Source organism: Papaver somniferum, unplaced genomic scaffold, assembly GCF_003573695.1.
Source record: "Papaver somniferum cultivar HN1 unplaced genomic scaffold, ASM357369v1 unplaced-scaffold_128, whole genome shotgun sequence".
Taxonomy (NCBI): Eukaryota; Viridiplantae; Streptophyta; class Magnoliopsida; order Ranunculales; family Papaveraceae; genus Papaver; species Papaver somniferum.
This window is the reverse complement of record NW_020621936.1, coordinates 2,747,937-2,775,519: the sequence shown is the minus strand read 5'-3', so window position 1 is coordinate 2,775,519 and position 27,583 is coordinate 2,747,937. Positions and strand designations below refer to the sequence as shown.

The following is a 27,583-nucleotide window of genomic DNA, read 5'->3' as shown; positions in this document are numbered from 1 at the left end:
AAATCTTGTGCGACCCCATGGTCTCCGCCACCTCTCATCATTGACTTGTAGAAGTACTTGTTTCGGCGTAGTGTTTGTAACAATCTTTGCCTTATATAATTAAATTCGTCTCCTTGCTCAACCGGATGGTTTCCATCTTTAAAAGGTCCTAGTTGTTCCACGGTGACATGGAAACCACAATTGCCATCCCCTTCGACATCATCCATAGATATGATATACTCGTGAATGGCTTCGGGTAGGTTAAGCAAGTATTTTTTGTAAATCATATTAGTAGGTCGCAAATACTTTCCCAAACTATCTCTTTTAGGACCTTTCATTTTACCATTCGCATATATGGTTTTCTTCTCCTTTTGCTTGGGCACCGAAGTACTCTTTGTTGTTTCCATTTGTTGAGATAGAAACATCTTACCCTTAAGCTTGACGTTTCCTTACAATGGGGGAGGACATAGAGGACCACTATTCTTAACTTCTTTGTTACTTGTTTCACCTTTATTCTTGCTTGGTCGACCACGTTTCTTTGATAGTTTCACTTCATTCATCTTGTCTAACTTCTCTATTGCCTTCTTCTCTTCTTCGTACTCAGCATCATGGTACTCGACCCCGGATGGATCTCTTTTGGTAGGACCCCTTGTTTTGGAAAGAGCATACGCTTTTGCTCTTTGTTCTTTTCGGGTTTCTTTCGAGGGTGGCCTACCTTTTTGTGACCCTTTTTCCGGTTCTTTTATACCTTGTTGGGTGTAAGGATAGAGGATTGGCATCATGTTGTGCCATAAGATTTGTTTCTGAGCTCGGAACATACCACGATACATTTCGGCCAACCTTTTCCCATAAGGTGTGTCCCAAATCTCTACAGCATCGTCCTCGTCGGGCATGGGATCACAACTCAATTGTTTCCAATGAGGATCAATATCCTCAAAATGTACCATGCAATCCTTGTACCGAAGTAGATCATGCCGACATGGAAGTCCCATGCTTTCCCTCATTTTACAAATACACTCTTCTTGGGAGTTAACATCCATTTTTTCCATCAAATCCACTTCCTTCATTATAAGTTCAAGGCACAAATGAGAGACCCTATGGGTTAGTTCCCGGAGCCACTTATCATCCGGGTAATCATCATGCTTCATCATTAGACTTTTTTCGAGTAACGTTTTAATTCTTATAACATCACTCATGAAATAGTCTTCCATTGCGTCAAACACCATGACGAACTTGTCCACGCACCCAAATAGATTCCTCTTCAAACGATAGTGAGCCGACTCTACCATACTTGTAGCTTGGTTGTCGAAGTGCTTGTGGTGGTTTTTAAATGCACTAACAAATCTATGTTTGTTGGTATCCAAGAATTGCTTGCGTAAATATATAATGATTTCCGAGTATCTGACGCCCCAATTCGCAATGAGTTTTGCAACATTTTCTTCGTACACTTCTTCGGTGATTGACCATTGCAAAGCATCCCAATCGTTGGAGAAACATGCCCACATCCTTTCATTAACCTTGTATGCTTTCTTGAATTTTTTCTTCTTCACTTCTCGTTCTCCATCCGGTAACTTAACAATCGCCTCTAGCTCTTTCAACTTGAGTGGTTGAATTATCCGTTGGCATTTTTTCCTAACATTATTCCATACATGAAAGGTACAAAGAAATTTTTGCGCGTTCGGGAATACCTTCCTTATACCAAACATCAATGCCACCTCTTGGTCGGTTACTATGACCTTTGGAAGAGCATCCTCCCGGAAGATTAACTTCACTTGTTCCAATGCCCAAACATAGCTTTCTTTCAACTCATCATGCAAAAAACAAAAAGCAACGGTGAAAGGTGACTTGGTTGACGTATGACCAACCACATTCATCAATGGCATCTCATACTTATTGGTCTTGTAAGTGCAATCCAATATGAGAACTTGTGGGAAGCATAACGCCAACTTTACGCATTCTGGATGGGCAATAAAAAGGTGCGTCACATGGACGAATTCATCCAATTTCTTTTGGCAAGAATAGTTATTCTTTTGCGCCAACCACCATAATTGTTGCATCACCAACCTAACTTGCAAATCCCTTCTTCTCAAAGTACTTCTCGCGTTATAGATTTGTTGCAACGTAGTCTTCTCGTTCTTATCATCCGCCTTCAACTTGCTAAGAATTTGTCTTGGTGGCATACGTGCTCGTGTCATTTTATCTAACTCCGCATATTCATTAGCTTTGAGTCTTCCGGATCTATAATGTCCATGAAGATCCTTTGGACGTGGGTGGTTATGACGGCAATCCATATCTTTCTTCAATGTGAAAACTCTTTCATTTATGTTCCAATTGAAGACGATCTTGAAGGGACAATTTATCTTCCTTGTTTTAGTCTTATATTTTTTCCCGGTTTTCCCAATATGCACCTCACCTTTTTTCTTTTTGCTTACTTTCTTCCCGCCTCTCTCACAAACCATCTCAAACCGTTCCTTTCTGCTTTGTCCACCTTTAACTAGGACGCAATTGATTTTCCAACCATGTTCCTTAGCCTATTTAACAGCTCCATCTTTAGTTTTGCACGTCTACATATCCACAAGTACAAAAGTTAAGTTTTCTTATTGATTTTGAATACAACATACTTGAAAATTAATAAAAACATAAATTACGTTACCTACCAAGTCAGTTTGGAAGTGATCTTTAGTATCTTCATGAATGACATCAACAGGCGGTGGTTGATCCTCCATAGTTTCTATTTCAGGAACAATCACAACAATATCACACAGGTTTTGGGTTAGGTTAGGCTCACCCGCAGTACTATTTGAAAGTCGAGCTTAAGGTTCGGCTCATTCGTGTTTGACTTATAAAGTCGAACTACTTGTCATACATGGAATCGGCTTATTGGGCACTAATATTATAAGCCGAACCATAAGACTTGAAATTTATGAAAACAAAAAATATATGTTCGGCTGGATCACGTGTGAGCCGAACATTACACTATAACTCATAAATTGTTTTGTATACGGTTCGGCTGATATTAGCACATCCTATTCAAGCCGAACCATGAAAATTATTTGGCGCGAAAATAATTGAATGACAGTTCGACGTATAAATATTTCAATCGCACAAAAACGAACTGTTCTTATTTATTAAGGTTCGGCATACATTATATTTGCCGAACCTAACCCTGTTGCGCCGAACTACATACAAAAAAATCCAACCTTTTGGTGAATTCAAGCTACAAAACGGACATTAAACAATGTCTACAACCATACCTGTGTATTATTAGCATTGGGTTCCTCATCCATGTACTCATCTTCGGGATTTGGCTCCACAAATTCATCATCTTGAGTTTGAGAAAAAAGTTGAGTTTGAGATTGAGTTTGGGCAAAATCGTTTTCATAATCCAACAAATAAGCCATCTCTGGATCTCCATCGTAATTGATATGTATTTTCTTAGCTTTACGTGATGAAGATTCACCATCCTCACTTGAATTTGGATCACACATCTCTCAATAATCACAAAGATCTCAAAGCAAAAAAAAGTTTTTTTCTTGCTCTTCTTCTTCTTTTCTTCTTTTTCTAAAATAACTCACTAACTATCTTTAAAAAGAAAATTATTATCCTAAATTAATAATATAATTTCGGGTGAATTTCCTCTATTATGGTTAAAAACTGAACAAATCTCTCTTCTTAAAGCTTCTCACCCCACAAGAAATTATTAGACCAATAAAAATATTCCGTTGTTTCACACCACCAATATTCACTCCAAAAAACCATCGAATCTATTTTACTAAGCCATATTATTAATGATCATCCGAGTCTAAAAGCACGAGACGCTGCCGTACTTTTCAGAAGTTCAAAACCCTAATATTTTTTCCCAATTAATTTCACACTCTCTCGCCTGCCTGTCAATATTCTTTCGACCACAATCTTATAATTACTCTTTTATGTACTACTCCCTGATTGATATGTTATATATTCTCTTTTTGACGTGATATCCTATTGGTTGCAGATATTAATCAATCCGTTGATAATCAAGAGATGCTGATACTTTCACCCGCAAATCGTGTTTGTTCCTATATAAAAATCAGTAAGTTGAATCATTGAATCGAGGCAATGTCTAATTTTTTTCGTTAAATAAATAATCTACCGGTGTTCTTTTATTTTTACATTTCTCTATTTCCGAATCCGAATTCAAATACCCTTTTGATTTGATTTTAGTTTTTGATTAAATTAGTCGTTTTATTTTGGGTTTATTTAATGCTATTAACCAACTAATCCATAAGCATTGGCACAACAACTTTTTTTTTTTTGGCAGAGAAATTCGACTATCAATCTCTTACCTCTTTGGGTTTTTAGATCCTGTTTTCTGTTGGTCAATTTCGGATCATGGGTAAGTTTAAACTTTTTGTTTTTTGATATATATTGACTGGACTGCCAGTAAGCTATATATTCATTTGCTGGAGCAGGTTATGGTTTGTTCTCCCTATGACGAAAACCGACCATATAAAGCCATATCTCTTAGTGCATAGTAAATAATAAGTTGTTCAAAGGGAGATTTCTCAATCAAGTCAAACTTTGGTGTTTGTACTTAAAAGACAGATTGTAGTGGAACTGTGGAAGTATGAATGTCGAATAGGATTTTGTTTATTCTGTATACATAGTTAGGGATTTTTACTTTTTTTTTTTTTACATTAATCATGTTTAATGGAATTCTTGAACAAGAAGCTGGAGTAGAGGCCAACTCGAAGATTAATAATTTATTACATTGGCAATCATTCATATTCCCTTGCATCATTTTCTTTTTGATTACCAGTTCATTCTTGAAATAGTTTGTTGGAGTCTTCATGGTTCTTATTTGTTGGTATGAAATCTTACATGTGGATCTTACTCTTTTCTTCACATACGGGTCTGATATTGGTTATTAGAAATGATGTATTATTTTTTTGTTGCATGGTGAATCATTATGGTTAATGGTTCTAACAGTTTGGATTTTTTTTAAAACTGATCTCAATTGGTTAAAGAAACTTAATTGTTGGTCTTTTTAGCAGTATTTATTTTACTTGATTTCATATAAGAGCAAGTCTTATGGTGGAATCCAACCTATTCCAAGTGTGGAAAAATCATGAAATGTCAAGTTTAATGGCTTACAAGTTGGGGTTTTCCACAGAAAATTCAAGCAAGGTTCCACCGTTTCGTGGAAGGGTTCGTGGAATCCATCTGAACGCCAATAAGAATAGCGTGTTTTTTTTCCGTAGATTTAGGATAAGTTGTTGAAATCTAACGGCTGAGAAAAAAACGATATTCTTAATAGCGTTTTTTTAGCGCTATTAAGAATAGCGTTTTCACTATTCCACCACTACACTTACACTTCCATCCACGGTTCCAAATGCTGAGGTGGCGTGGAAGATGGAACTCTTCCACCATAAGACTTGCTCTAATTTTAAGAGGAAACTTGGAATAATTTCTTGAGTGGGTTCAACCTGATGAATGATACTAACGCAATTTTCATCATCTTGGAAGTAGCTGTTCTTGGGAAATTGTTAGTTGGAGAGAATTAGACTTTTACAGGCTTACTCATTAAAAAGTTTAAACAAATAAGTTATTGGTTACTATGTGCTTTCCGAGTGTGATCAAGATCCCTCTTATCGACTTAAAGCAAAGAATGGTATATCAATTCTCCCTAAATGGGAATGCATATTTTCTGTATTATATAACAGCGATTGAGTGATTTGTATTTTTTTCCTGATCTGATAGTTGAATTTAGGGGTGCACAACGGGTAGGGTGGGTAGGATATGGCCTATACCCGCCATCCTACCCGTTTACTGATGGTTAAGAAAATCTTTACCCGCCACCCTACCCGCCAAATAATGGATAGGGTAGGATACGGTTAAAAAACTGACGGGTAGGATAGGGTTGGCGGGTAGGAGTAGGGTATGTGCACCCCTAGGTAGAGTGGGTAAGATATGGCCTATACCCGCCACCCTACCCGTTTACTGGCGGTTAAGAAAATCTTTACCCGCCATCCTACCCGCCAAATAGTGGATAGGGTAGTATACGGTTAAAAAACTGGCGGGTAGGGTAGGGTTGGCGGGTATGGGTAGGGTATGTGCACCCCTCGTTGAATTCATTTATTTATGACACAATATTAATACTGATTTTGATTGAGAAATACTTCCAGACAAGAAAAAGGAGAGCAGAGTAACCCGCAAGAAAATCATAATATGAAATTCTGATGAGGAAGAAAAATTCAACTTTTTAGATTTGATTGTGTTTGGATTTGATTATTTTTAGTTAATATTAGATTTGATTATGTTTGGATTTGATTATTTTTAGTTGATTAGACTTGATTATTTTTAGATTTGATATTTAATTTGCTATTATGAGTACCTAATTTTCACATATTTTTACCATAATACATATCTAGGCCCGCGCAGAGCACGGGCATAGCAACTAGTTACCACTAAATGACAATCATTAACAACTAATTAACCAAATTAACACTAATCAGACAAAGGTATTTTTACATTTATGAAAATAGGTTGATAAGAGATACCGTAGAAACACTATTTCTAATCCTATTTTTGTCTTATTCAGTATGCCCCAAATTTTTGTTCTATGCCTCAAATGATGGTTCTTACGTTTTTGTGATTTGCTCAACCCACGAGGGAGCAAAATTGGCTAGTGGGGGTGAGGAAGCCGGTCCTCCAAAAAAAAAAAAGTTGTGATCGGTTTTAAATTTGTTCAGTTTCTCGATCGGTGCAGAAGGGTTCAATCGTCTCTTTTCTTCTCCCTTCTTCTACCTATTTTCATTTTCTCCCTTTCTTTTTCACGGTATTAGTTATGATTATTAATTTTGTTCTGATTATTGATTTGTTTTGTTTCACATCATAATAGGTAAAATCGCATTACTCCCTCTTCCATTTTTTTTAATCTGGGTTTTGATTTCGTAGTCTCTTCTCTGATATAGGTAAGTTCCTACTTAATTTTGATAAAGTACTAGGCTAAAATCCAATTGCGTTACATATTCATTCAATGAATTACTAATCACTTCTTTGATCTACTGATCTCTTCTCTGATTTGATCTTTTAGGTGAGAAGGGAATACCAATTCTCTATTGGTAATGTTTTTTTTTTTTTTTTTGTCACTTCTCTGATTATCTTTTTAATTTTGTGCATGATGTTTTCTCTTAAATCTTCTCCGAAATCGTTTTTATTTTTTTTGAGTTCACGGTAAGAGAAGAACTCTCTTTTGGTAATGTTTCATAAAGGTGTGTGTACGATATAAGGTATATTGCATAATGCATACTTCACAGTTAAGGTCAGTAAGCTAATTAGGTTACTCATCTGAAATATTTATACTGATTTCATCACCTAATTTTAGGTGTACTAGTAGTATCCAGTGAGGTTGACGCGCTTAAAACATTCCTTAATGTGAACAGATATATCTTTTTGATGCTACTTAAGAGAATTGATATCTGAAATCTTATGTTGTTTTATATGGTTTACTGAACATTGATAATGCACAATTGCTGCAGCAAGACGAGCAGCTGCATAGTGCATATAGTATTGTGAATCAAAATGCACTTTCACTGTAAGGATTCTTCTCCAGAAATTAGTTGTTTAGTTTAGTAAGAAGAGGTGTCCATATTCTTTATATGAAAATCTCCATTGTTTATTAAAGGTATTGAAGGAACTATTTTCAATTGTTGTAGACCAAAACAGATCAAACTCTTTTCAGCAGATAGAGAAGTTATCCGAGTTTTACAAAAAGAATGCAGAGGACTTGACGTTGGACGTGGGCAGAAGTCCCAAATTTTCCTTGATGATCTGTTTCTTGCTATTTTCCCAAATTGACCTGTAAAAGACAAGCCAAGAAGGTATTGTTGTTGTTTATTAAGACTCACGACAGGGTGCAGACAGACTCATTGCAAAATATATGGCACACTGCAGAGTGGGCCTAATTAAATTAAGGCCAAATTCTGAATTGTTTGTTTTGAATTATGTATGCTCTAAGCCGAAAGACAATTCGAGGTTACTTAAGCCATGTTCAGTTGTCTGTGTATGCCAAACTCCATGAAAAGATCCAATAGCTCATAAGCATGCGTATCATTTGTGTTACCAACCAATCAACAAATGTGATGATAAACGTGATTGACCCACCTTATACACGTCCGTCTCTGCCTGTATATATAATATAATGATTGTGATATCATGTCAACTATTTGTGGTATGTTAAAAATTCAAATAATTCTTTTTCTCTTTGATCGGTCTGATTAACATGTCTGCTTCTTATGTCGTTTATATTTGCACCCAATCATTTGTTTCGCGGATTAAAACTTTCTACATGCTACATGCTAATTAAGCATATATTTGATCATCAATAGAGATAGTGATTAAGAGTAACTCTTAAAAAGTTGGTACTCTTAATTTTACGTACTCTAGCTTGCAAAAGGAGTGATCTTTTTTATGTATTTTATGTGTTTTGTGAAGGCTTTTAGTAATTGAACTGAAGTGGAGGACCAAAGTAGGATGACATATTTCTGGCCTGCTACTAGATGTCCTATTTGTCTTGGTTTTAACTTGAAACTGCATAAAATTAGTGAGTAATTATCATGAATGTCCATTTAGGGTGATCTTTCGGAATGAATAATCACCTTCAAGAACATTCGCTGTCGCCACCTAAGAACATTCGCCTTTCACCGGGCTTGAGAGCTTATGCTGCTTTATTTCTTCTTCCTTGGATTCCTGAACGACTCATGAAGGTTTGTGGTCCCTGAGGTATGCATCCTGCATAAACGCTATTGTATAGTGGTTTTATGTGCCTCACACTCTGTCGATCATGTAGATCTGAAGTTTGCCGCTCAAAGAAATTAAGCAAGGGTAAGATGCCTGGGAAAGGTGGACACTACTGTGCACATAGAGAATTGGTAAAACAATTTGGTTTTATCGTAGTGATCTGGAGTGTAGTTTTTCTGTTTGATTGATGGACATTCATGCATTTTTAGACTAGAAGAAGATTAGTCTTTCACATTTTGTTGAAAGAGTCACTAGATGTTGTACTTGCAGATTGCTCACTCGCAGAAGAAAATAAAGCAAGCCAGGGAAGCTTGGATTTTTTATTGCTTCAATAAATACCCTGTATTTGCCTCTCTGACTTACGAATGTTTCTAATTTTCTTTTAAAGAGTTCATTTTTCTATTTATGTTGAACTGAAGGCTTGACTTTTAGTTTGTAGAAGCGACCGTGCTTGGAAATGTGGCTGTTGGATCAGTGAGGTATGTGTACATATTCTGATATCATATATTTATGTTTCCACGGCTATAGATTAGCACCATATTTTCTTATTATGGTAGTGGTTAGTTTGTTTTTTATAACATGTAACCCTCCCATGATTCGACATTAGTCATTTACCACGGTGTTCTCTTAACTTTCTTACATAATTCCCTATACCATCATTTGCCGTCTTAGCTCAATTGGCAGAGCGTGTGGCATTCTGCCCCGAGGATGTGGGTTCGATTCCCACAGACGGAAACCAATGTAAAAGGCTGATAAACTATCAGTTCTACGTCAGCAAATTCACATTCCTTTGGAATGCTGATTGTCCTGACCGAAACACCTAGCTAAACTTTCAGCATGATCGAATAGTTTATGCATTGGGTTATCTTGTTACATTATAGTATAGATGTCTTTCGTATGCTTTTTTTTTATTTTGCTTCTTTGTTTAGTATGAACAAAATTATTTTAGAGAGTAGTTAATTTACTTATCAATTGCTCCACAGCTTAATGATGCCAGTAATTTCCTTGCGAGCAAAACAAATTCGAACTTTCAAATTCAAGGAAATGGGAAAAACAGAGACGGTTTTTTTTCCTTCCTTATTGCTGACTTTAAGAGTCGTATTAGTCCTACTAATAGTAGTTTTAGCTTAAACCCAATTGACCAACAAGAGCTGTACAAAGTTAATCATTTCCCTGGGCAGTATTTTATGTTGATTTTATATGTTATAGTCAATGAAGATACGGGTAGAAATCTTTTCTAATGGTACATTGAAGCCATCGAAGACCCTTCTTTAAAGCCTCTCATTCTTTTGAATGAATGGAGGTCAGTCTCTTTTGTCACTTTTTTTTTTCTCTGCATTGCGGATTTCTGGGTATGGGTATTTCATTCATGTTGATATTTCTTTATGGGTTTGTTTACAATTTATCTAACAATTGTAAATCACAAATCTGAATTTTTATTAAAATTGTAGCGAGTGTCGTGGTAAGTCACTCAACTTCTGCTGTGCTCTGCTATACCAGCGTCAATAGCAAGTGTGATTGGGTGTATACTGCCAACTGCATTACTATTGGGAGTTGCATCAATTGCTGGTGTCTTGTAAATGGATATAACCACATTGCTTAATGTAACACGGACAACTTCACAAATCTGGTGTCCTGGCTAAGGTTTGGGAATTGGGATCAAAGGTGTTTGTAACATTTTAATAAGGCTATAAATTCATATTCTTTTGGTTCTTATGCCCGATTCCGCTAACAGAGAGAAGAAGAGTTATGATGAATAATTACTTAGATTTTTATCATAGGTCATTCATATTTGTACAAAAGAATAATACTTAGATTTGGGACAACCAAATTTCAGCCACCGGCGAACCACTAGTATCCATGGTCTGAGCAATTTATAAACCATGTATGCAAATGCAAGTCAAATACAAGTATTTGTCAGGTAAAGTGAGCCGGTCCCCGTTGCTATGTTTTAGTGTAAAACCTAGAGTTTCGTTGCTACTAACTTACTAGAGACTTCTTTTTTAGAACAAGTCTTTTGATTATCACCTAATTGGTCTCCTAATTTCTAGGCTTATACTAATTCATACCTACAATAAAGCAATGTTTGGGCACCAAGTTTCCTTTTAAAAAGAGGTAAATGGAGAAAATTAAGGCACATATATATATTTTACTTAATAGTCTTAATATTTTGTTATTTATTAGATTTGATTTTTTTGATATACGTTTCCGATTATAAACAAAATCATGCATCTCTTCAGTTTGGGCAATGCTTTCTTCTCTGTCTAGAGGGAGAGGAGTAAGCTTCCTTTAATCCCCTTATTTGTTTGTTCTTCATTGGATATATATTAATGAGAAATTAAACTCCATGAAACTGCTACACAACTAAATTCATTCTAGAATATATATAGTTACACGATATCCCTTGTCATTCTACGGATCTGTCAGAGTTGCAAGAGAGAAAATGTCTCTAAAATATCCTTCCACGGCTGCCTCCATTGGTGTTTCTAGGTCAGCCAACTATAACAAGAAGACTTCATTAGTTACTAATCGCATCATCACCATGAAATCATCAGCTCCGAGTATTAGTAAGAAGGTTACTAAGGTTGCAGACTCCTCCTCCTCCTCGAGCAAGTGAGTTTCTTTCATTTGTCTATCTAATTTAATTATTTTTTTAGAAATTTACATTCACCATTAGAAAAGTTTATGCACAACAATATTAGCTTCTTTATAAAAATGCTGTAATAAACTTTTCTTACACCACCATTGGTAGAATTATTCTATTTAATGAATCAAACAATATAGATTTACCCAAACACTGAAGAAATTTACGAGAGTATTATTAAGATTACTTATAAGCGTAACTGGATCAGAAAATTTTAGCATTTTAGGTTAAAGTCTTAGTTTAAAGTTGTATTACTTTTTCAGTTGTTTTTTTTAACGAAACAAACACCATTGGGCCTTCTAAAGTTTACGCTGCTAGGCGCCTGCGCTGAGTTAGAGCCCAGCTGAGTTTATTTCCTAGTGGATCTGTCTAGTTTCATTTCCAATCTCACCGCTGATATTCAATGAATGATTTTTTTTTTTGGAACCATGGTTTTTTTTTGGGACCATGGTCTTATTAGGTGATCTTCCCTATAGTTATAAGGAGTGTCATAGAACATTGAAATGGCTAACCTACCCTTAACCTAATTTAATTTAAAACTAACACAATAACCACCTCTCTCTCTATATATATAACCACCACCTCCTCTCACCACCGCCTCCCACCACCGCCGATTACCACCACCACCACCACCTCCAATTATCACCACCAACAACCACCGATTACCACCACCACAACTATATATATAGCTTAATTTAAAACATTAACAAAGATATTCTCACAAACCCATTACTTGTCATTCGTTTTTGGTTGAATAAATGAGAACTAATCATCAAAATGAGTTGAAAATGGAAGTTGCAGAGAGGTTTAATGGAATTTTTTTTCAGTAAAAAGTTCGGTTATCACAAATTATTTTTTTCTTAACCGAACTCAAAGTTCGGTTGATTCGCAAAAAAAAATACTTTTAACCGAACTCCTTGTATTAGAACAATACAAGTCCATAAGTTCGGTTCGTTCGCAAAATTATTAAGTTTTCTTTGTAACCGAACTCTACCTATAAGCCCAATTCGGTTGATTCGCAAAATATGGTGAAGTTTGCGAACCAACCGAACTTCTAACACTAGGTTACTTTTAACCTGAAGTTCGGTTGGGAACTTGGTTGCGTTGAAGTTTGCGAACTAACCGAACACACAAGATGTACTCAAATAAATTGTTAAGTTCAAAGTTCGGTTACCTACCATTTTATCCTAGGTAACCGAACATTGCACTGTACAACCAAAACCTCCATTAACGAGCGAGTTCGGTAACCTGCGTGTTTGGAAAACGTAACCGAACTACACTTTCAGGTGTGTTCGGTTACATGTTCTTGACATATGGTAACCGAACTACACAATCAGATGTGTTCGGTTACAAGTTGTTGACATATGGTTAACCGAACTGGCCCAAATTTACATAAAAGATTTCATTTTTTTGAAAGTTTGGAGTAACTCAACCAACATTATCTAAGTTTGAAGCATATCTGGGTACCCAAATACCCTTCCTCTGGTTGTGGTTGGTAAAATCCATCGTTTTTCATGTTTTTCTTCTTCATCTTCTCTAACTTTACTCTCTCAATAATTCTACTTCTTTAAAAAAAACCCATCTGATTTTTTAATCTCACTAATTATCTTTAACTTAATCATCTCACTAATCATTACACTAACTATTATTAACACTAGCTAATCATCACCCAAAATTAATCAGGAGGGTAATTTAGGTATTAATATAAATATCTAGATAAGGGGTGACCTAGATTTACTTCTAATGTCTTTACCTAAAATAAAACCATGGTCCTCCAAGAAAAATCACCGTCCCCAAAAGATGGTTCTATTCAATTCCCTAAATAAAATACAAATGGGGACAGATAGTGAGATGTGAAGTAAGACGACATGGATCATAAACCTACTTCTCAACTATATTTGTCCCCATGAAAACCATCTATTAATATTCATTTTAGAACAAGTATAAAATCAATTGCAAGAGCTTCATAAGTGACCTGATATCACAGGTATATTTCTCTCTCAAACGAAAGTAAAATTGTTCAATTGTATTGTATGACATGTATCATGCACAATTTGAAGCTAGGGCTAATATACATGAGCAACCAATCTAGTTAAAATGTGATCCAAGAAAGCGTGATTAGTCAGGAAATATAACAACATACATTATCAATATAAATATATATAAATATGAAATCAAAAACAGTTTTTTCTTACAAATTTGAGAACATTTTGAAATGAGCTAATTTTCGGGATACGATTGACTCTATACCATGCTGAAAGGGAACAACACGATAAAATTATGTCTAAATAATACACTCCTCATAGCAACTAATCATCGCATTATCGTCATGAGATCATCGATTCCAAATTTTAGTAATAAGCTTTCTAAGGTTTCAGCCTTCAACACCTCCAGTTCCTCCTCCAGCAAGTGAGTTAGTTACTTTCATTTCTCCACATAATTATAATTGTTTGAAAATTTACTTAGATTTTTATCACTAATTTCTTCCCTAACACACTTTTTTTACTTACGATGATGCATCTATTTTTTTTACTGTATAACGAGAATCATCTAATAACTTTACCATTATTCAAAAAACATCGACCAACTTCAAACCTAACCCAAATACAAGACTATTTAATGCTAACTAATCTATTATCTTTCCCATGACCACCATTTTACCTCATGAAATGAAATAAATAGAGACAGATAGAGATGTGAAGTCAGGATGGCATGGATAGACCTACTTCTCAACCATATTTGTTATTATTTATTTGGAAACCAAAAAGGTATACAATAAAATGCAACAGCTTAAATTACCCAAACAAATCAATTTTAACTATTGTTTGATTCTCATTTGATTCCCGTGGTAATATCCATTTTCCATGGGTGATGGGGCATAAACATACAACTAATTCGGAGTCGGACCCTCATAGTTTAATGAGCATGTGTTCCAACCTCCGTCTTTAACTTTGTACTAAATACACACATGACATGACACAACTTCCTCCTTCCAAATTCCATTCCCTCTTCTCTTTTCTCATCTCATCTTTTTATCTCTCTCACTTGTTGTCTTCTTAATTACTACCACCATTCATCATGAATAAACAGACAGATACAGATGGAAAAAGACATTTTTATTCAAATCAGAATGAAGTTGTCAATTTTGTCAGCAGTCCTCTTCTTTTCCATTCTGTAATAATATTAATACAACAAGAAGAAAGCTCAACAGGTTGGTCGACTACTACCCAACTTACAGTCAATACTTACCTACCTTATTGCTGTTCAGCAGCACAAGAAACAACAAATATGGGTTTTATGTGGACTCTTTAAAACCATAGATTTCAAGTTTTTTCGATTTTTCATTGAGACACAAATAAGGGTAGTTGGGAACTACCTCTGTGAAGAGCAAAGGCTTTGGGCTGGTAACACGTGCACTCTCTCATTTAAAGCCGTTAATACTACTTATTTCTTTCCTTCTTTCTAAACAATACAAACTGCAAAATCCTCTAGACTGGGTTTTGTTTGTTTCACTTTAAACGTTATAATGCTTGAATGATCATACCAGAAGAGATCAGAAAGAAATCTGATTTGGGTTTTTGATTGTCTGGGTTTGTCTTTTTGTTTGCTCTTTCACGAGGTGAGTAGTTAATTGAATCTCATTCTTCTTTCTTTCTTTCTTTCTTTTTTTTTTTTTCAAGCTTTGATTTGGGTTGTTTCTGGAAGTAGTCTAAACTAGAAAGCTAATGTTTGTTGTCACCCCAGAATGAAATTGGACTGCTAGAGTTTTTGATTTAAGTATTTGACTTTGTGGGGCTTTTGAAGATCTGGGTTATCATGTCTGTAGTATAGGTTCCTGCTTAATTTGGAGTTACTGTATAATTCACCTGATTTCCCAATTTTATTTTACTTACATGATGATCTATGTATAATTGAGTACCCATTTGCTAGGAAGTTAAAATATTAAAATTTCTGAATGTGATATTTTGAAGTGAATTAGTATTAGTGCAACTGATCTTACTAAAATTGGAGCATTGATTGTGATGATTGGAATGTAGCATGTCGGCGCTTCAAAACGGTGCAACCATGGTGGAGAGTTGGCGAGGGAATGGGACTGTAAATGGAATCAACTCGACTAGGAACCCAACTACTTTGTCCAAAATAGATGATTTCTGCTTTGCTCTTGGAGGATCACGGCCTATTCACAGTATCTTAATTGCAAACAATGGGATGGCAGCTGTGAAATTCATCCGAAGTATAAGAACGTGGGCATATGAAGCATTTGGAACCGAGAAGGCAATTTTGCTGGTTGCCATGGCCACTCCAGAGGATATGAGAATTAATGCTGAACATATTAGAATTGCTGACCAGTTTGTGGAAGTCCCAGGTGGAACTAACAACAATAATTATGCTAATGTTCAGCTCATTGTGGAGGTATGTTCATTTTATTGTTGATAATCGGATCCTACTGATATGCAACAAGTAAACATATTTGGAACTCCTATAAGCACTGTGATATTTTAAATGTTTCATTTTCTAACAAATTTGTACTATTGCGAATATGCAACGACTCCCCTATTAGGAATGATGTAGCAGCTCTTCTGTTTTCCTAATTAACCATTTTCGTGCACTGACATTGGATAATCAGCATCTGCGAGAGGATTCCGAAATCCATACATAACCATCTAGTTGTTATTTTATGAATGTAAAAGTCTTAAAGGGATCTACATTTAGATACAGTTCTAAACTTCACTGACTTTGCTACCTGTTGGCTATGTTTCTACATGACCTATCTTAGGCTTAAAAAAATTAGCTGCATTATATTTTTAACTCTGCTGGACTCTTTCTTCTTTTTCTGATACACTATACTTTAACTTTTGGGTCATTCCAGATGGCAGAGATCACACATGTAGATGCTGTTTGGCCTGGATGGGGCCATGCATCAGAGAACCCTGAGCTTCCTGATGCTCTGACTGCAAAAGGAATCATATTTTTGGGCCCCCCAGCTTCATCAATGGGAGCACTAGGAGATAAGATCGGTTCATCACTGATTGCCCAAGCAGCAGGAGTACCAACAGTCCCATGGAGTGGTTCACATGTACATTACTTCAACTTTTTTTTTTGTTACGTGTTGAGTATGTCGGGGTGATCATTGTCCAATAATCAATGTTTTTTTCTAGGTCAAAATTCCTCCACAAAGTTGCTTGGATAACATACCTGAAAACATCTACCGTGAAGCCTGTGTTTATACGACAGAAGAGGCTGTGGCAAGCTGTCAGGTGATCGGTTATCCTGCAATGATCAAGGCATCTTGGGGTGGCGGTGGTAAAGGCATAAGAAAGGTTCGCATCATACTTAACCCCTATCATGTTAATCATCAACAGCATATAGATTTAGTTCTCAATTTCAAACAAAGACAACATCCACACTTTTTGATATGGAATGTATATGCAAAGAAATTTTCTTTCTCTTTATCTAGAGTAGCGGCACCATCGGGGGCTTGTTTTGAACTCCAATTAGACGTATTTTATCTATACGTATTTTATCTTGTTTTGATTTCCGGTAAATATGTAGGTTCATAATGATGATGAAGTGAAGGCTTTGTTCAAGCAAGTGCAGGGAGAAGTTCCTGGATCTCCAATTTTTATAATGAAGGTTGCATCACAGGTGATGAGACCATCCTCAGCATTCAATTTCACCTATAACTAAGTACATCATTTACAACGTTTTGAGGATTAAGCTCTTTTCTGACATCGCATTATGGTTTCATTACTTAGAGCCGGCATTTAGAAGTCCAGTTAATTTGCGATCAACATGGAAATGTTGCAGCTTTACACAGCCGTGATTGTAGTGTTCAGAGACGGCATCAAAAGGTAAGTGTTTAGTTAGTTTTTTTTTTTTTGGTGGGGTTTCTCTGATTATCAAGGGTAGTAAATTTGGGCTGTCGTTGTCTTTATTCCTGTTCACTGGCGTTATCATGATTGGGTATTGTATGTCTTCTATCTTGTGTTTGATAGATTATTGAGGAAGGTCCAATTACAGTAGCACCAATGGAGACAGTAAAGAAGCTCGAGCAGGCAGCTCGAAGGCTTGCTAAATGTGTGAACTATGTTGGAGCTGCTACTGTGGAGTATCTGTATAGTATGGACACTGGGGAGTACTATTTCTTAGAGCTCAACCCGCGGTTACAGGTCCGTCACGTTAGTTCATAAAAATAATTGACACAGTTTCCGGAATTGATCATTTTTTTTTGTGGGTGATTTCCAAACCATAGTTGAGCAGATGTCGTCGTCAATTAAATTTCTGTGGTCCTGTTGATTCAATAACTGATTCTCTAGGTCAATTTTAGGTTGAGCATCCTGTTACTGAGTGGATAGCAGAGGTTAATCTTCCAGCGGCTCAAGTTGCAGTGGGGATGGGAATTCCTCTCTGGCAAATACCTGGTATGAAATATATTGATTTTTAGTCTGGCTTTACATTTTGACCCCACAACTCGTGTTAATGACCTTCATATTTTTTTTTTAGAAATAAGGAGATTTTATGGAATGGACCATAATGGTGGATATGATGCTTGGAGGAGAACATTGAGCGTTGCCACCCCTTTTGATTTTGACAAAGCTGAGTCTGTTAGGCCAAAAGGTCATTGTGTTGCTGTACGTGTAACAAGTGAAGACCCAGATGATGGTTTTAAGCCTACTGGTGGGAAAGTGCAGGTTTGTATTTGCGGAGAATTCTGAAAGTATTTTGTCCATCTTTCCATCTTCCACTCTTATGATAAATCTCAAACTTTGATTCTTTTAGGAACTGAGTTTTAAAAGCAAGCCAAATGCATGGGCGTACTTCTCTGTTAAGGTAATCTTCTGAGCGATTAGACGTGTATGGCTGCACCTAGATTTTGACCTTACGTACGAGCTATAACTGATATCGTGGTTGAATTTCTTGAACTGTGCAGTCTGGAGGAGGTATTCATGAGTTCTCGGATTCTCAATTTGGTAAGTTGTAAAAGTCCTAGTTTTCATCAACTAAGCCCGACTACTTATGCATAAACCTTTGGAGAAACTGGAAATGATTTTTTCTTAGAGTCGAGAGAGTAATTTAGTCAGCGTTCCTGGGTACAAACTACTAATTTCATCTTCATAGGGTTTAAATTGAAAATACTGGTTGAGCAGATGAAGTGGTACAGTATAACTGAGGTTTATTTTGAATGAGCCACAGCTTGAGGGAGTGATACTCTTCATTTGTTGAGCTTACATTTAAATAGATGGCTGTTTAGATTTTGTTTCTTCCTTTAATACATTTTTTTTTTTGATCGGCTTAATACATTTGTTTTTCAGGACATGTATTTGCATTTGGGGAGTCGAGAGCCTTAGCTATAGCTAATATGGTTCTTGGGCTAAAGGAAATTCATATTCGTGGGGAAATCCGTACAAATGTCGATTACACAATAGATCTTTTACATGTAAGCTTCATGTGTTTCAATAAAGCCATTATCCATCTCATTTTATCTTGAAAAGACTGAATCCTACACCCAGTCTTTTATCTAGAAAACACTGATACGAGTAATTGGCTTCCGCAGGCTGCAGAATATAGAGACAACAAAATCCACACTGGCTGGCTGGACAGTAGAATTGCTATGCGTGTTAGAGCTGAAAGACCTCCTTGGTACCTCTCAGTGGTCGGAGGGGCCCTTTATGTAAGGAAAATGATCTAAGTACTACTTTTTGGCTTCAAGATTTATGTCTGTAACACTTTGCATTTGACAAGGTACACATTCTTATTCAAGTCTTGTTTACTCTGTTCTTTTTTTCCCTCTCTCTAGAAAGCTTCAACCAGCAGCACGACAATGGTATCTGACTATGTGGGCTATCTTGAAAAGGGTCAAATTCCACCCAAGGTATGATTCGATGCTATAACTTGCTTTGATAAGTCACTTGTGCATTGAGATGCTTGCGTTCAGTTGCTTATCTATATTGATTAACGCTAATTCTTCCTTAATTGCAGCACATCTCACTTGTCAATTCTCAAGTTTCTTTGAACATTGAAGGAAGCAAATATACGGTAAATTTTCTATTAATAGTTTATTACCAGTAAAAGGGATTATGTTCTTTCTATTGTTTTCGAGATTGATGAGTTTTAGCTCATTTAAAGATGGACAACATTATATTCCTGTACTAAGTCTGCTGAAGGTTGTTTATTAGGTTGACATGGTAAGGGGAGGACCAAGAAGCTATAAGTTAAGGATGAACCAGTCAGAGATTGAAGCTGAAATACATAGCTTGCGTGATGGTGGTCTGTTAATGCAGGTTTGAAAATGCCCCCCCCCCCCCCCCCCCCCCCCTCTCTCTCTCTCTCTCTCTCTGTTATGTATGTGATAACAATTCTTACAACTACATTCCACTGGTGTAGTTAAGCTTAATTTAGAGCTCTTATTAACTAACTGTACATTGTCACAGTTGGATGGAAGCAGTCATGTGATCTATGCAGAGGAAGAGGCAGCTGGGACCCGCCTTCTAATTGATGGAAGGACTTGTTTGTTACAGGTACCACCAAGAGTTTCTTCTTGGCAGTATTTATTCGTTCTTGCTGAGTTGACCTGCCTATGAAATAAGTACCTTATTATTTTCTTTTGAATTTTCAGAATGATCACGACCCATCTAAGTTAGTGTCAGAAACACCATGCAAGCTTCTCCGTTTTCTAGTCCCAGATGGCAGTCATGTTGAAGCTGATAGTCCATATGCAGAGGTCGAGGTTATGAAGATGTGTATGCCTCTTCTGTTACCTGCTTCAGGAATTATTCATTTCAAGATATCTGAAGGCCAGCCGATGCAGGTATTGTCCCTCTCTCTCTCTCTCTCACAGAGAATTAGTCCCATTGAGATGAATTTCATATTTTTTTGCCCCCTAATTCTGGCTTTATATGTTACTTCAACTGCAGGCTGGTGATCTTATAGCAAGGCTTGATCTGGATGATCCAACAGCTGTAAGAAAAGCCGAACCCTTTCACGGAAGTTTCCCTCTTTTGGGACCCCCAACTGCAGTTTCTGGGAGAGTTCATCAGAGATTGGCTGCAAGTTTAAATGCTGCGCGGATGATTCTTGCCGGCTATGAGCATGACATCAATGAAGTAAAACTCAAACCTCGAAATCATGATTAGCAAACACTCATACATAAAAGATCAATTCCTGATCACCCAATTGTGTTTCTTTTTTCTTCTAGATTTCCTGTCCTTGTCAACTGTCATATTCATTGGCTCCAAATCCATTTCAGGTTGTACAAGATTTACTTAACTGCCTCGACAGTCCAGAGCTTCCTTTCCTTCAGTGGCAAGAGTGCATGTCAGTTCTTGCAACCCGCCTTCCCAAAAATCTCAGAGATGAGGTTCGGTTTTCTTGTGTAGTTGCTCTCTTAGTTATGCTTGACATTGTTACTTCCAGCAGTTATGCTTGACATTGTTACTTCCAGCTCAAATATAGAACTGATTTTATACATTCCTGCATAAATTTGAATTTCATCAGTTGGACATGAAATACAAGGAGTACGAAGGATTCTCAAGCTCTCTCAAAAATATTGACTTCCCAACCAAACTATTGCGCAGTGTTCTCGAGGTTAGTCCTTTGCGAACTTTAGTATCAAATACTTATTCTTAAAAAGTTTTGGTTGTGGTGCTTATTGGAGGGGGTGTGTTTTTTGCTTTTACTGCAGTCTCATATGTTAGCTTGTCCTGAAAAAGAGAAAGCAAACCAAGAAAGGCTTATTGAACCTCTGATGAGTCTTGTTAAGTCTTACGAGGGTGGAAGAGAGAGTCATGCCCGTGTGATTGTCCACTCGCTTTTTGAGGAATATCTTTCAGTTGAAGAATTATTCAGTGACAATATCCAGGTAAGCGTATCTCTTGATTTTTAGAGTCTCTACCTTTGGACAGTAAAAATTCCTGATATGTGACATCTCTTGGTGTAAACTTGGTAAATTAATGTGTAATAATATTTGAAGCTTGTCTTGTTTTCTAATGGTTGACTTAACTATTAATTTCTGTGCTTTCTCTAGGCTGATGTAATCGAACGTCTTCGACTTCAATATAAGAAAGATCTTCTAAAGATAGTGGACATTGTGCTTTCTCGCCAGGTACCTACGAGTTATGTGTCACCGCTTTCTTATGAAGTGGTTAAAAGTGTTCATTCTATTGGTATTGATTGCTTAAAAAAATGATGAGAAATGGATGAATAATGTCTTGCAGGGTGTCCGTAGCAAAAATAAGCTAGTCTTGAGACTCATGGAAGCACTGGTTTACCCTAATCCTGCTGCATACAGGGAGAAACTGATCCGCTTCTCTGCTCTTAATCATACAAGTTACTCCGAGGTTTAAGCTCTTACTAGTTTCTGTATTGTCATTAGAGTCTAGCCTGAAGTTAGTATTGATTCTTCTCCATGTCCAATATTGACATAAATCACATTTATGCAGTTAGCACTAAAGGCAAGCCAATTGCTCGAACAAACAAAACTGAGTGAACTCCGTTCGAACATAGCTAGAAGCTTATCAGAGTTAGAGATGTTTACAGAGGAAGGTGAACATCTTGATACCCCAAGAAGAAAGAGTGCAATCAATGAAAGGATGGAGGATCTTGTAAGTACTCCTCTTGCAGTTGAAGATGCTCTTGTGGGTCTGTTTGATCACAGTGATCATACTCTACTAAGACGGGTTGTTGAGACTTATATTCGAAGACTTTACCAGGTGATATGGCTTTGAATTTTATACTTTTATGCTAGTTAATTTGTTCTTATACTGAACATCCGTCTTCAATCTATAACCCCCTTCATCTGTTTTCAGCCGTACCTTGTGAAAGAAAGCGTCAGAATGCAATGGCATAGATCTGGTCTTATAGCTTCATGGGAGTTTTCTGAAGAACATGTCGAAAGAAGGAATGCTTCAGAAGATGAAACATCCACGAGTCTGATGGTTGAGAAGCACACTGAGAGAAAATGGGGTGCCATGGTTATTGTCAAATCTCTTCGGTCCTTGCCAATGGCAATCAGTACTGTGTTGAAGGAAACTTCTCATGGCTCTCGTGAGATGATGCCAAAAGGGTCCGCAGAAGCAGTTAGCAATGGGAACATGTTGCACATTGCATTGGTGGGCATCAACAACCCGATGAGTTCGCTTCAAGATAGGTATAGACATGCTTTCTTTTCTCTTTAGTCTTTCCAATTAGGAAGGATCAAAAGCATTAAATTTTGTGCTTGAGTGTTCATTTTATGTCACTATGTTGAGGAAGATTTTCTCTGTCTTCCTGCTTAGGGTTGATTTTATGGTTCCAGGGAGTGGAAATGAATCAAGTTAAGCAGTGTATTAATTGTATGCATCTTCCTTCCTAACTAGTGTTACTTCTTTCTTTATTGAAGTGGCGACGAAGATCAGGCTCAGGAAAGAATAAATAAATTGGCCAAGATCCTTAAAGAGCAACAAGTTGGTTCTGCTCTCCGATCAGCCGGTGTTAAAGTAATCAGCTGTATCATACAGAGGGATGAGGGCCGGACTCCAACGAGGCATTCCTTCCACTGGTCTCTTGAGAATCTCCATTATGAAGAAGAACCTCTAATGCGTCACTTGGAACCACCTCTATCCATATTTCTTGAACTGGTTTGTAAAATATACCAGCCTTGGCTTCGCTTTCCTGTTTGACTTTATTTCCCTGCCTTCGACTGAATAGATTATCTCATGCTATTAATTCTGCTTCAGGAAAAGCTAAAAGGGTACGAGAAAACACAGTATACACCATCCCGAGATCGCCAATGGCATCTTTATACTGTTGTGGACAGACCACAACCCATCCAAAGGATGTTTTTGAGAACCCTTGTTAGGCAACCAAATGTAAATGAAGGGTTCTGGACATATCAAGGTCTGGTAGTTGGTCAGGCACAAAATCAACGAGCTTTGTCCTTTACGTCCAGAAGCATCTTGAGGTCCATGATGGCTGCCCTTGAAGAATTGGAATTGCACGGGCATAATGCAACTGTCAGACCTGATCATGCCCATATGTATCTTTACATCTTAAGAGGACAGGAAATGGATGATCTTGTGCCATATCCAAGGTATGTTAAGATTCAAGAAACCATCCTTTACGTAAATAGAAGAAAGCAAAAAAGATATACCAGCATTTCACATAGTCTAAAGTCGTAGATGTTTGTATCAGGAGCATTGACCTGGTGGAGGGCCAAGAAGAAGCTATGGTCGCGATGACTTTGCAAGAACTAGCACATGAGATTCATGAGAATGTTGGCGTGAGAATGCACCGTTTAGGTGTTTGTGAGTGGGAAGTCAAGCTCCGGATGCCGTCTGTAGGACTCGCCAGCGGAGCCTGGAGACTTGTTGTTACAAATGTGACTGGGCACACCTGTACTGTACATGTAAGTTTCTTTACCTTTCAGGACCTGATCAGCATGTACATCACGGTTCCTCAAAATTAGTCAGGTTAGTTACAACTTGTTTTCTTTGTTGTTAACTTAGTAAGGTCCGACTTGCAGATATACCGAGAAGTAGAGGATGCAAGCAGACATGAAGTAGTCTATCATTCAGCCTTCTCTCCTGTCGGTCCTCTGCATGGTGTTCCAGTGAATGCTCGCTATCAGCCTTTAGGATTGCTCGCAAGGAAGCGGCTTGTGGCTAGAAAAAGCAATACCACTTACTGCTATGACTTTCCACTGGTGTGTTTAATTGCTCCATTTACTCATCCCAACTCATGTATTGTTGCTCCATTAAAGTTATGTACAACCTAAGTGCTGATTTACATTTTGTATATTTGCAGGCATTTGAGACTGCCTTGCGACAGTTGTGGGTGTCCCAATCCCCGGGTATAAATAAACCTGAAGAGGAAGCTTGTGTTAAAGTCAAGGAGCTCATGTTTGAAGACAAGGAAGGTTCTTGGGGCAGTCCTCTTGTTTCTGTCGAACGCCCACCTGCCCAAAACGATATTGGAATGGTGGCATGGAGTATGGAAATGTCTACTCCCGAGTTCCCCACTGGAAGGACCATTCTGATTGTAGCAAATGATGTGACCTTTAAAGCTGGTTCCTTTGGTCCAAGAGAGGATGCATTCTTCCTTGCAGTGAGCAACCTAGCTTGTGAAAAGAAAATCCCTTTAATTTATCTGGCAGCAAACTCAGGTGCTCGTATTGGGGTAGCTGAGGAGATTAAAGCTTGCTTCAAAGTTGGATGGTCCGACGAGTCAAGTCCTGAACGAGGATTTCAGTACATTTATTTAACTCCTGAAGATTATGCAGAAGTCGGCTCTTCTGTGATAGCACACGAATTAAAGCTAGAAAGCGGTGAAACAAGATGGGTCATTGACACAATCGTGGGTAAAGAGGATGGATTAGGGGTTGAGAACTTAACAGGAAGTGGAGCAATTGCGGGTGCATATTCTAGGGCATACAAGGAAACATTTACCTTAACCTATGTGACAGGTCGAACAGTTGGTATTGGAGCTTATCTGGCTCGTCTTGGTATGCGGTGCATCCAAAGGTTAGATCAGCCTATAATTCTCACAGGTTTTTCTGCACTGAATAAACTTCTTGGCAGGGAAGTATATAGTTCTCACATGCAACTTGGAGGTCCTAAAATCATGGGAACCAATGGGGTTGTCCATTTGACTGTCTCAGATGATCTCGAAGGTGTTTCAGCTATCTTGAAGTGGCTTAGCTATGTCCCATCATGTGTAGGTGTCCCCCTACCCATTTTGACCCCCTCAGATCCTCCTCAAAGGCTTGTTGAGTACTTTCCGGAGAACTCATGTGATCCTCGAGCAGCTATCTGTGGTCTTAATGATAGTATGGGAAGATGGCTTGGTGGAATTTTCGATAGAAATAGCTTTGTCGAGACATTAGAAGGTTGGGCTAGAACTGTTGTCACAGGTAGGGCAAAACTTGGGGGGATCCCTGTAGGAATTGTCGCTGTCGAAACACAAACTATGATGCAAGTTATCCCAGCGGATCCTGGTCAGCTTGATTCTCATGAGAGGGTTGTTCCTCAAGCAGGGCAAGTTTGGTTCCCTGATTCTGCCAGTAAAACATCTCAAGCTCTGTTAGATTTTAACAGGGAAGAACTTCCACTTTTTATAATGGCCAATTGGAGAGGATTCTCTGGCGGACAGAGGGATCTTTTCGAAGGTATTCTTCAAGCGGGTTCCACTATTGTTGAAAATCTTCGAACGTACAAACAACCTGTGTTTGTTTACATTCCTATGATGGGAGAGCTTCGTGGTGGAGCTTGGGTTGTTGTGGATAGCAAAATCAATCCTGATCATATCGAAATGTACGCTGAAAAAACGGCCAAGGGGAATGTTCTCGAACCAGAGGGAATGATTGAAATTAAGTTTAGGACTAGGGAACTTTTGGAGTGCATGGGTAGGCTTGATCAGAAGCTGATCTCTCTGAAAGCCAAACTCAAGGAAGCCAAGAGTAGTGGAGTTACAAACACCATTGAGACCCTACGACAGCAGATAAGATCCCGCGAGAAACAGATTTTACCTGTTTATACTCAAATTGCCACTCGATTTGCTGAGTTGCATGATACTTCCTACAGGATGGCAGCAAAAGGAGTAATTAAAGAAGTTGTGGATTGGAGCAACTCGAGATCTTTCTTTTACAAGAGGTTAAACAGGAGAGTTGCAGAAGGATCACTAGTTCGAACTGTGATAAATGCTGCTGGTGATCGCCTTTGTCATAAGTCGGCATTGGAGTTGATCAAGAAGTGGTTCCTCGATTCCAAACCAGCTGAAGTGAGAGAAGACTCCTGGTTAGATGACGAAGCTTTCTTCCAGTGGAAAGATGATGGGAAGAACTATGAAGAACAGTTGCAAGAATTGCGGGCAGAGAAAGTAATGATTCAGTTATCTAATCTTGGTGAATCGGCATCAGATTTACAAGTTCTTCCTCATGCTCTCACTATGCTTCTAAGCAAGGTACTGAGTAATGATCTACTTTCGTTGCTCTCTCTCTTTCTTGTGTCTGAACCATTTATGAATGTTTTTTCTGGAAATGAATTTTGCAGGTGGAATCATCAAATCGGGTGAAATTGATTGAGGAGCTTCGGAAGGTGCTCGAAGCATAGAGACATATTTTAGGAGCAAAGATCTCGGGGGATCACCATCTCATAGAGTAGTTAATATTTATATTTGTTATGATCATCTGTAGAATAATTTCAGAACCGGTGATAGAATGATCCGGTGGAAACAATTTAACCTTTAATAATTTCTTGCACTGCGGTTTCTTACTATCCATTCTTTTAATTCTGAACTTGTAAATTCTGTTATATCAGCTTGGTATAGAGATTTAAATATCATTCATCCCTGTCCTCTCTTGTTCCTCACTTAAGTGCTTCTTGCTTGTTACTTTTGGAACTTTATTTGCATTGATTAGCTTAAAAGTGGGTTCGGAAGGTAATGGTGTGACCCAATATTAGCGCAGTGGCCCAAAAGATGTGTCCCGACTCGAAATCGTTTTTTTGAAACAATTTTTCTCTTGTCATCTAAAATTGACCATGTAATGCTATATCTGCATTGTTATCTAAGATTTGCCTCATGACTAAATTTGTGTGCAACTCAAAATTTTAAAATTGTTAGATCAGATTGTCCACAAATAAAGCATAAGGTACATCCTGGAGACCAAGTACTTTGAGCATTTTCTATTTTTACTTCCTAAATATTGTAAGCTCTTTTGATAGTGAAGGGGAGATGTTAGATGTATCCAACTTTATTAGGTTGGTTGATTACCAAAAAAAAGAAAAAAAAATAGTTAGTTTGTTATTATAATGGCCTAGCTTAAATCAGTAGTTAAATCAATTCCCTAGATTTCACTTTTTAATTGAACGTACTAGTGATGTGCAAAAGGGGAAGGATTAGTTGTTTAGAAAATTTAAGTAAGCCAAATTGATTAAGCACTGACCAAAAATTTCAAGAGAATCAAAGTAAGAGAGATAAGAGGAGCGAATGGAAGGAAAGAATTTGAAGATGATTTTTAAGATAGTAATGTCAGTATTGGGAATGTTAGTGCGGAAGAGTATTGCAGATGCGGTATAAAATTTATGCAGGGCACACTGTGCACGCGGAACAACACCATTTCTATGTGTTGGGAATATATTTTTAAAATATTTGATCCCAATAAATATGTTTTTTATTTTCAAATTTAATCTTTATTAAAAGTAATTA

At 37.4% G+C, this 27,583-nt stretch overlaps 2 protein-coding genes across 3 annotated transcripts; one reads left to right on the top strand and one right to left on the bottom strand.

Moving 5' to 3' along the window:
* Window positions 1–428: 428 nt before the first annotated feature.
* On the bottom strand, window positions 429–2,270 carry LOC113332112 (PKS-NRPS hybrid synthetase CHGG_01239-like). Its single transcript, XM_026578787.1, has one exon. The coding sequence runs from the start codon at window positions 2,268–2,270 to the stop codon at window positions 429–431; it is 1,842 nt and encodes a 613-aa protein (XP_026434572.1).
* Window positions 2,271–11,058: 8,788 nt separating this feature from the next.
* On the top strand, window positions 11,059–26,742 carry LOC113331744 (acetyl-CoA carboxylase 1-like). 2 transcript variants are annotated; one of them, XM_026578388.1, is made up of 32 exons: window positions 11,059–11,373; window positions 15,442–15,817; window positions 16,275–16,481; window positions 16,564–16,725; window positions 16,958–17,050; window positions 17,161–17,256; window positions 17,401–17,574; window positions 17,733–17,826; window positions 17,909–18,096; window positions 18,185–18,235; window positions 18,336–18,375; window positions 18,718–18,842; window positions 18,960–19,076; window positions 19,203–19,277; window positions 19,385–19,441; window positions 19,582–19,686; window positions 19,837–19,923; window positions 20,022–20,213; window positions 20,320–20,508; window positions 20,652–20,762; window positions 20,900–20,989; window positions 21,087–21,263; window positions 21,429–21,506; window positions 21,619–21,741; window positions 21,844–22,113; window positions 22,210–22,550; window positions 22,782–23,019; window positions 23,119–23,471; window positions 23,573–23,786; window positions 23,904–24,083; window positions 24,185–26,338; window positions 26,428–26,742. In XM_026578388.1, the coding sequence occupies exons 1-32, from the start codon at window positions 11,204–11,206 to the stop codon at window positions 26,485–26,487; spliced, it is 6,987 nt and encodes a 2,328-aa protein (XP_026434173.1). In that variant the 5' UTR covers window positions 11,059–11,203; the 3' UTR covers window positions 26,488–26,742. The 2 variants fall into 2 exon arrangements, with proteins under 2 accessions (XP_026434173.1, XP_026434174.1); XM_026578389.1 differs by lacking the exon at window positions 11,059–11,373 and adding an exon at window positions 14,494–15,023.
* The last annotated feature ends 841 nt before the right edge of the window (window positions 26,743–27,583 follow it).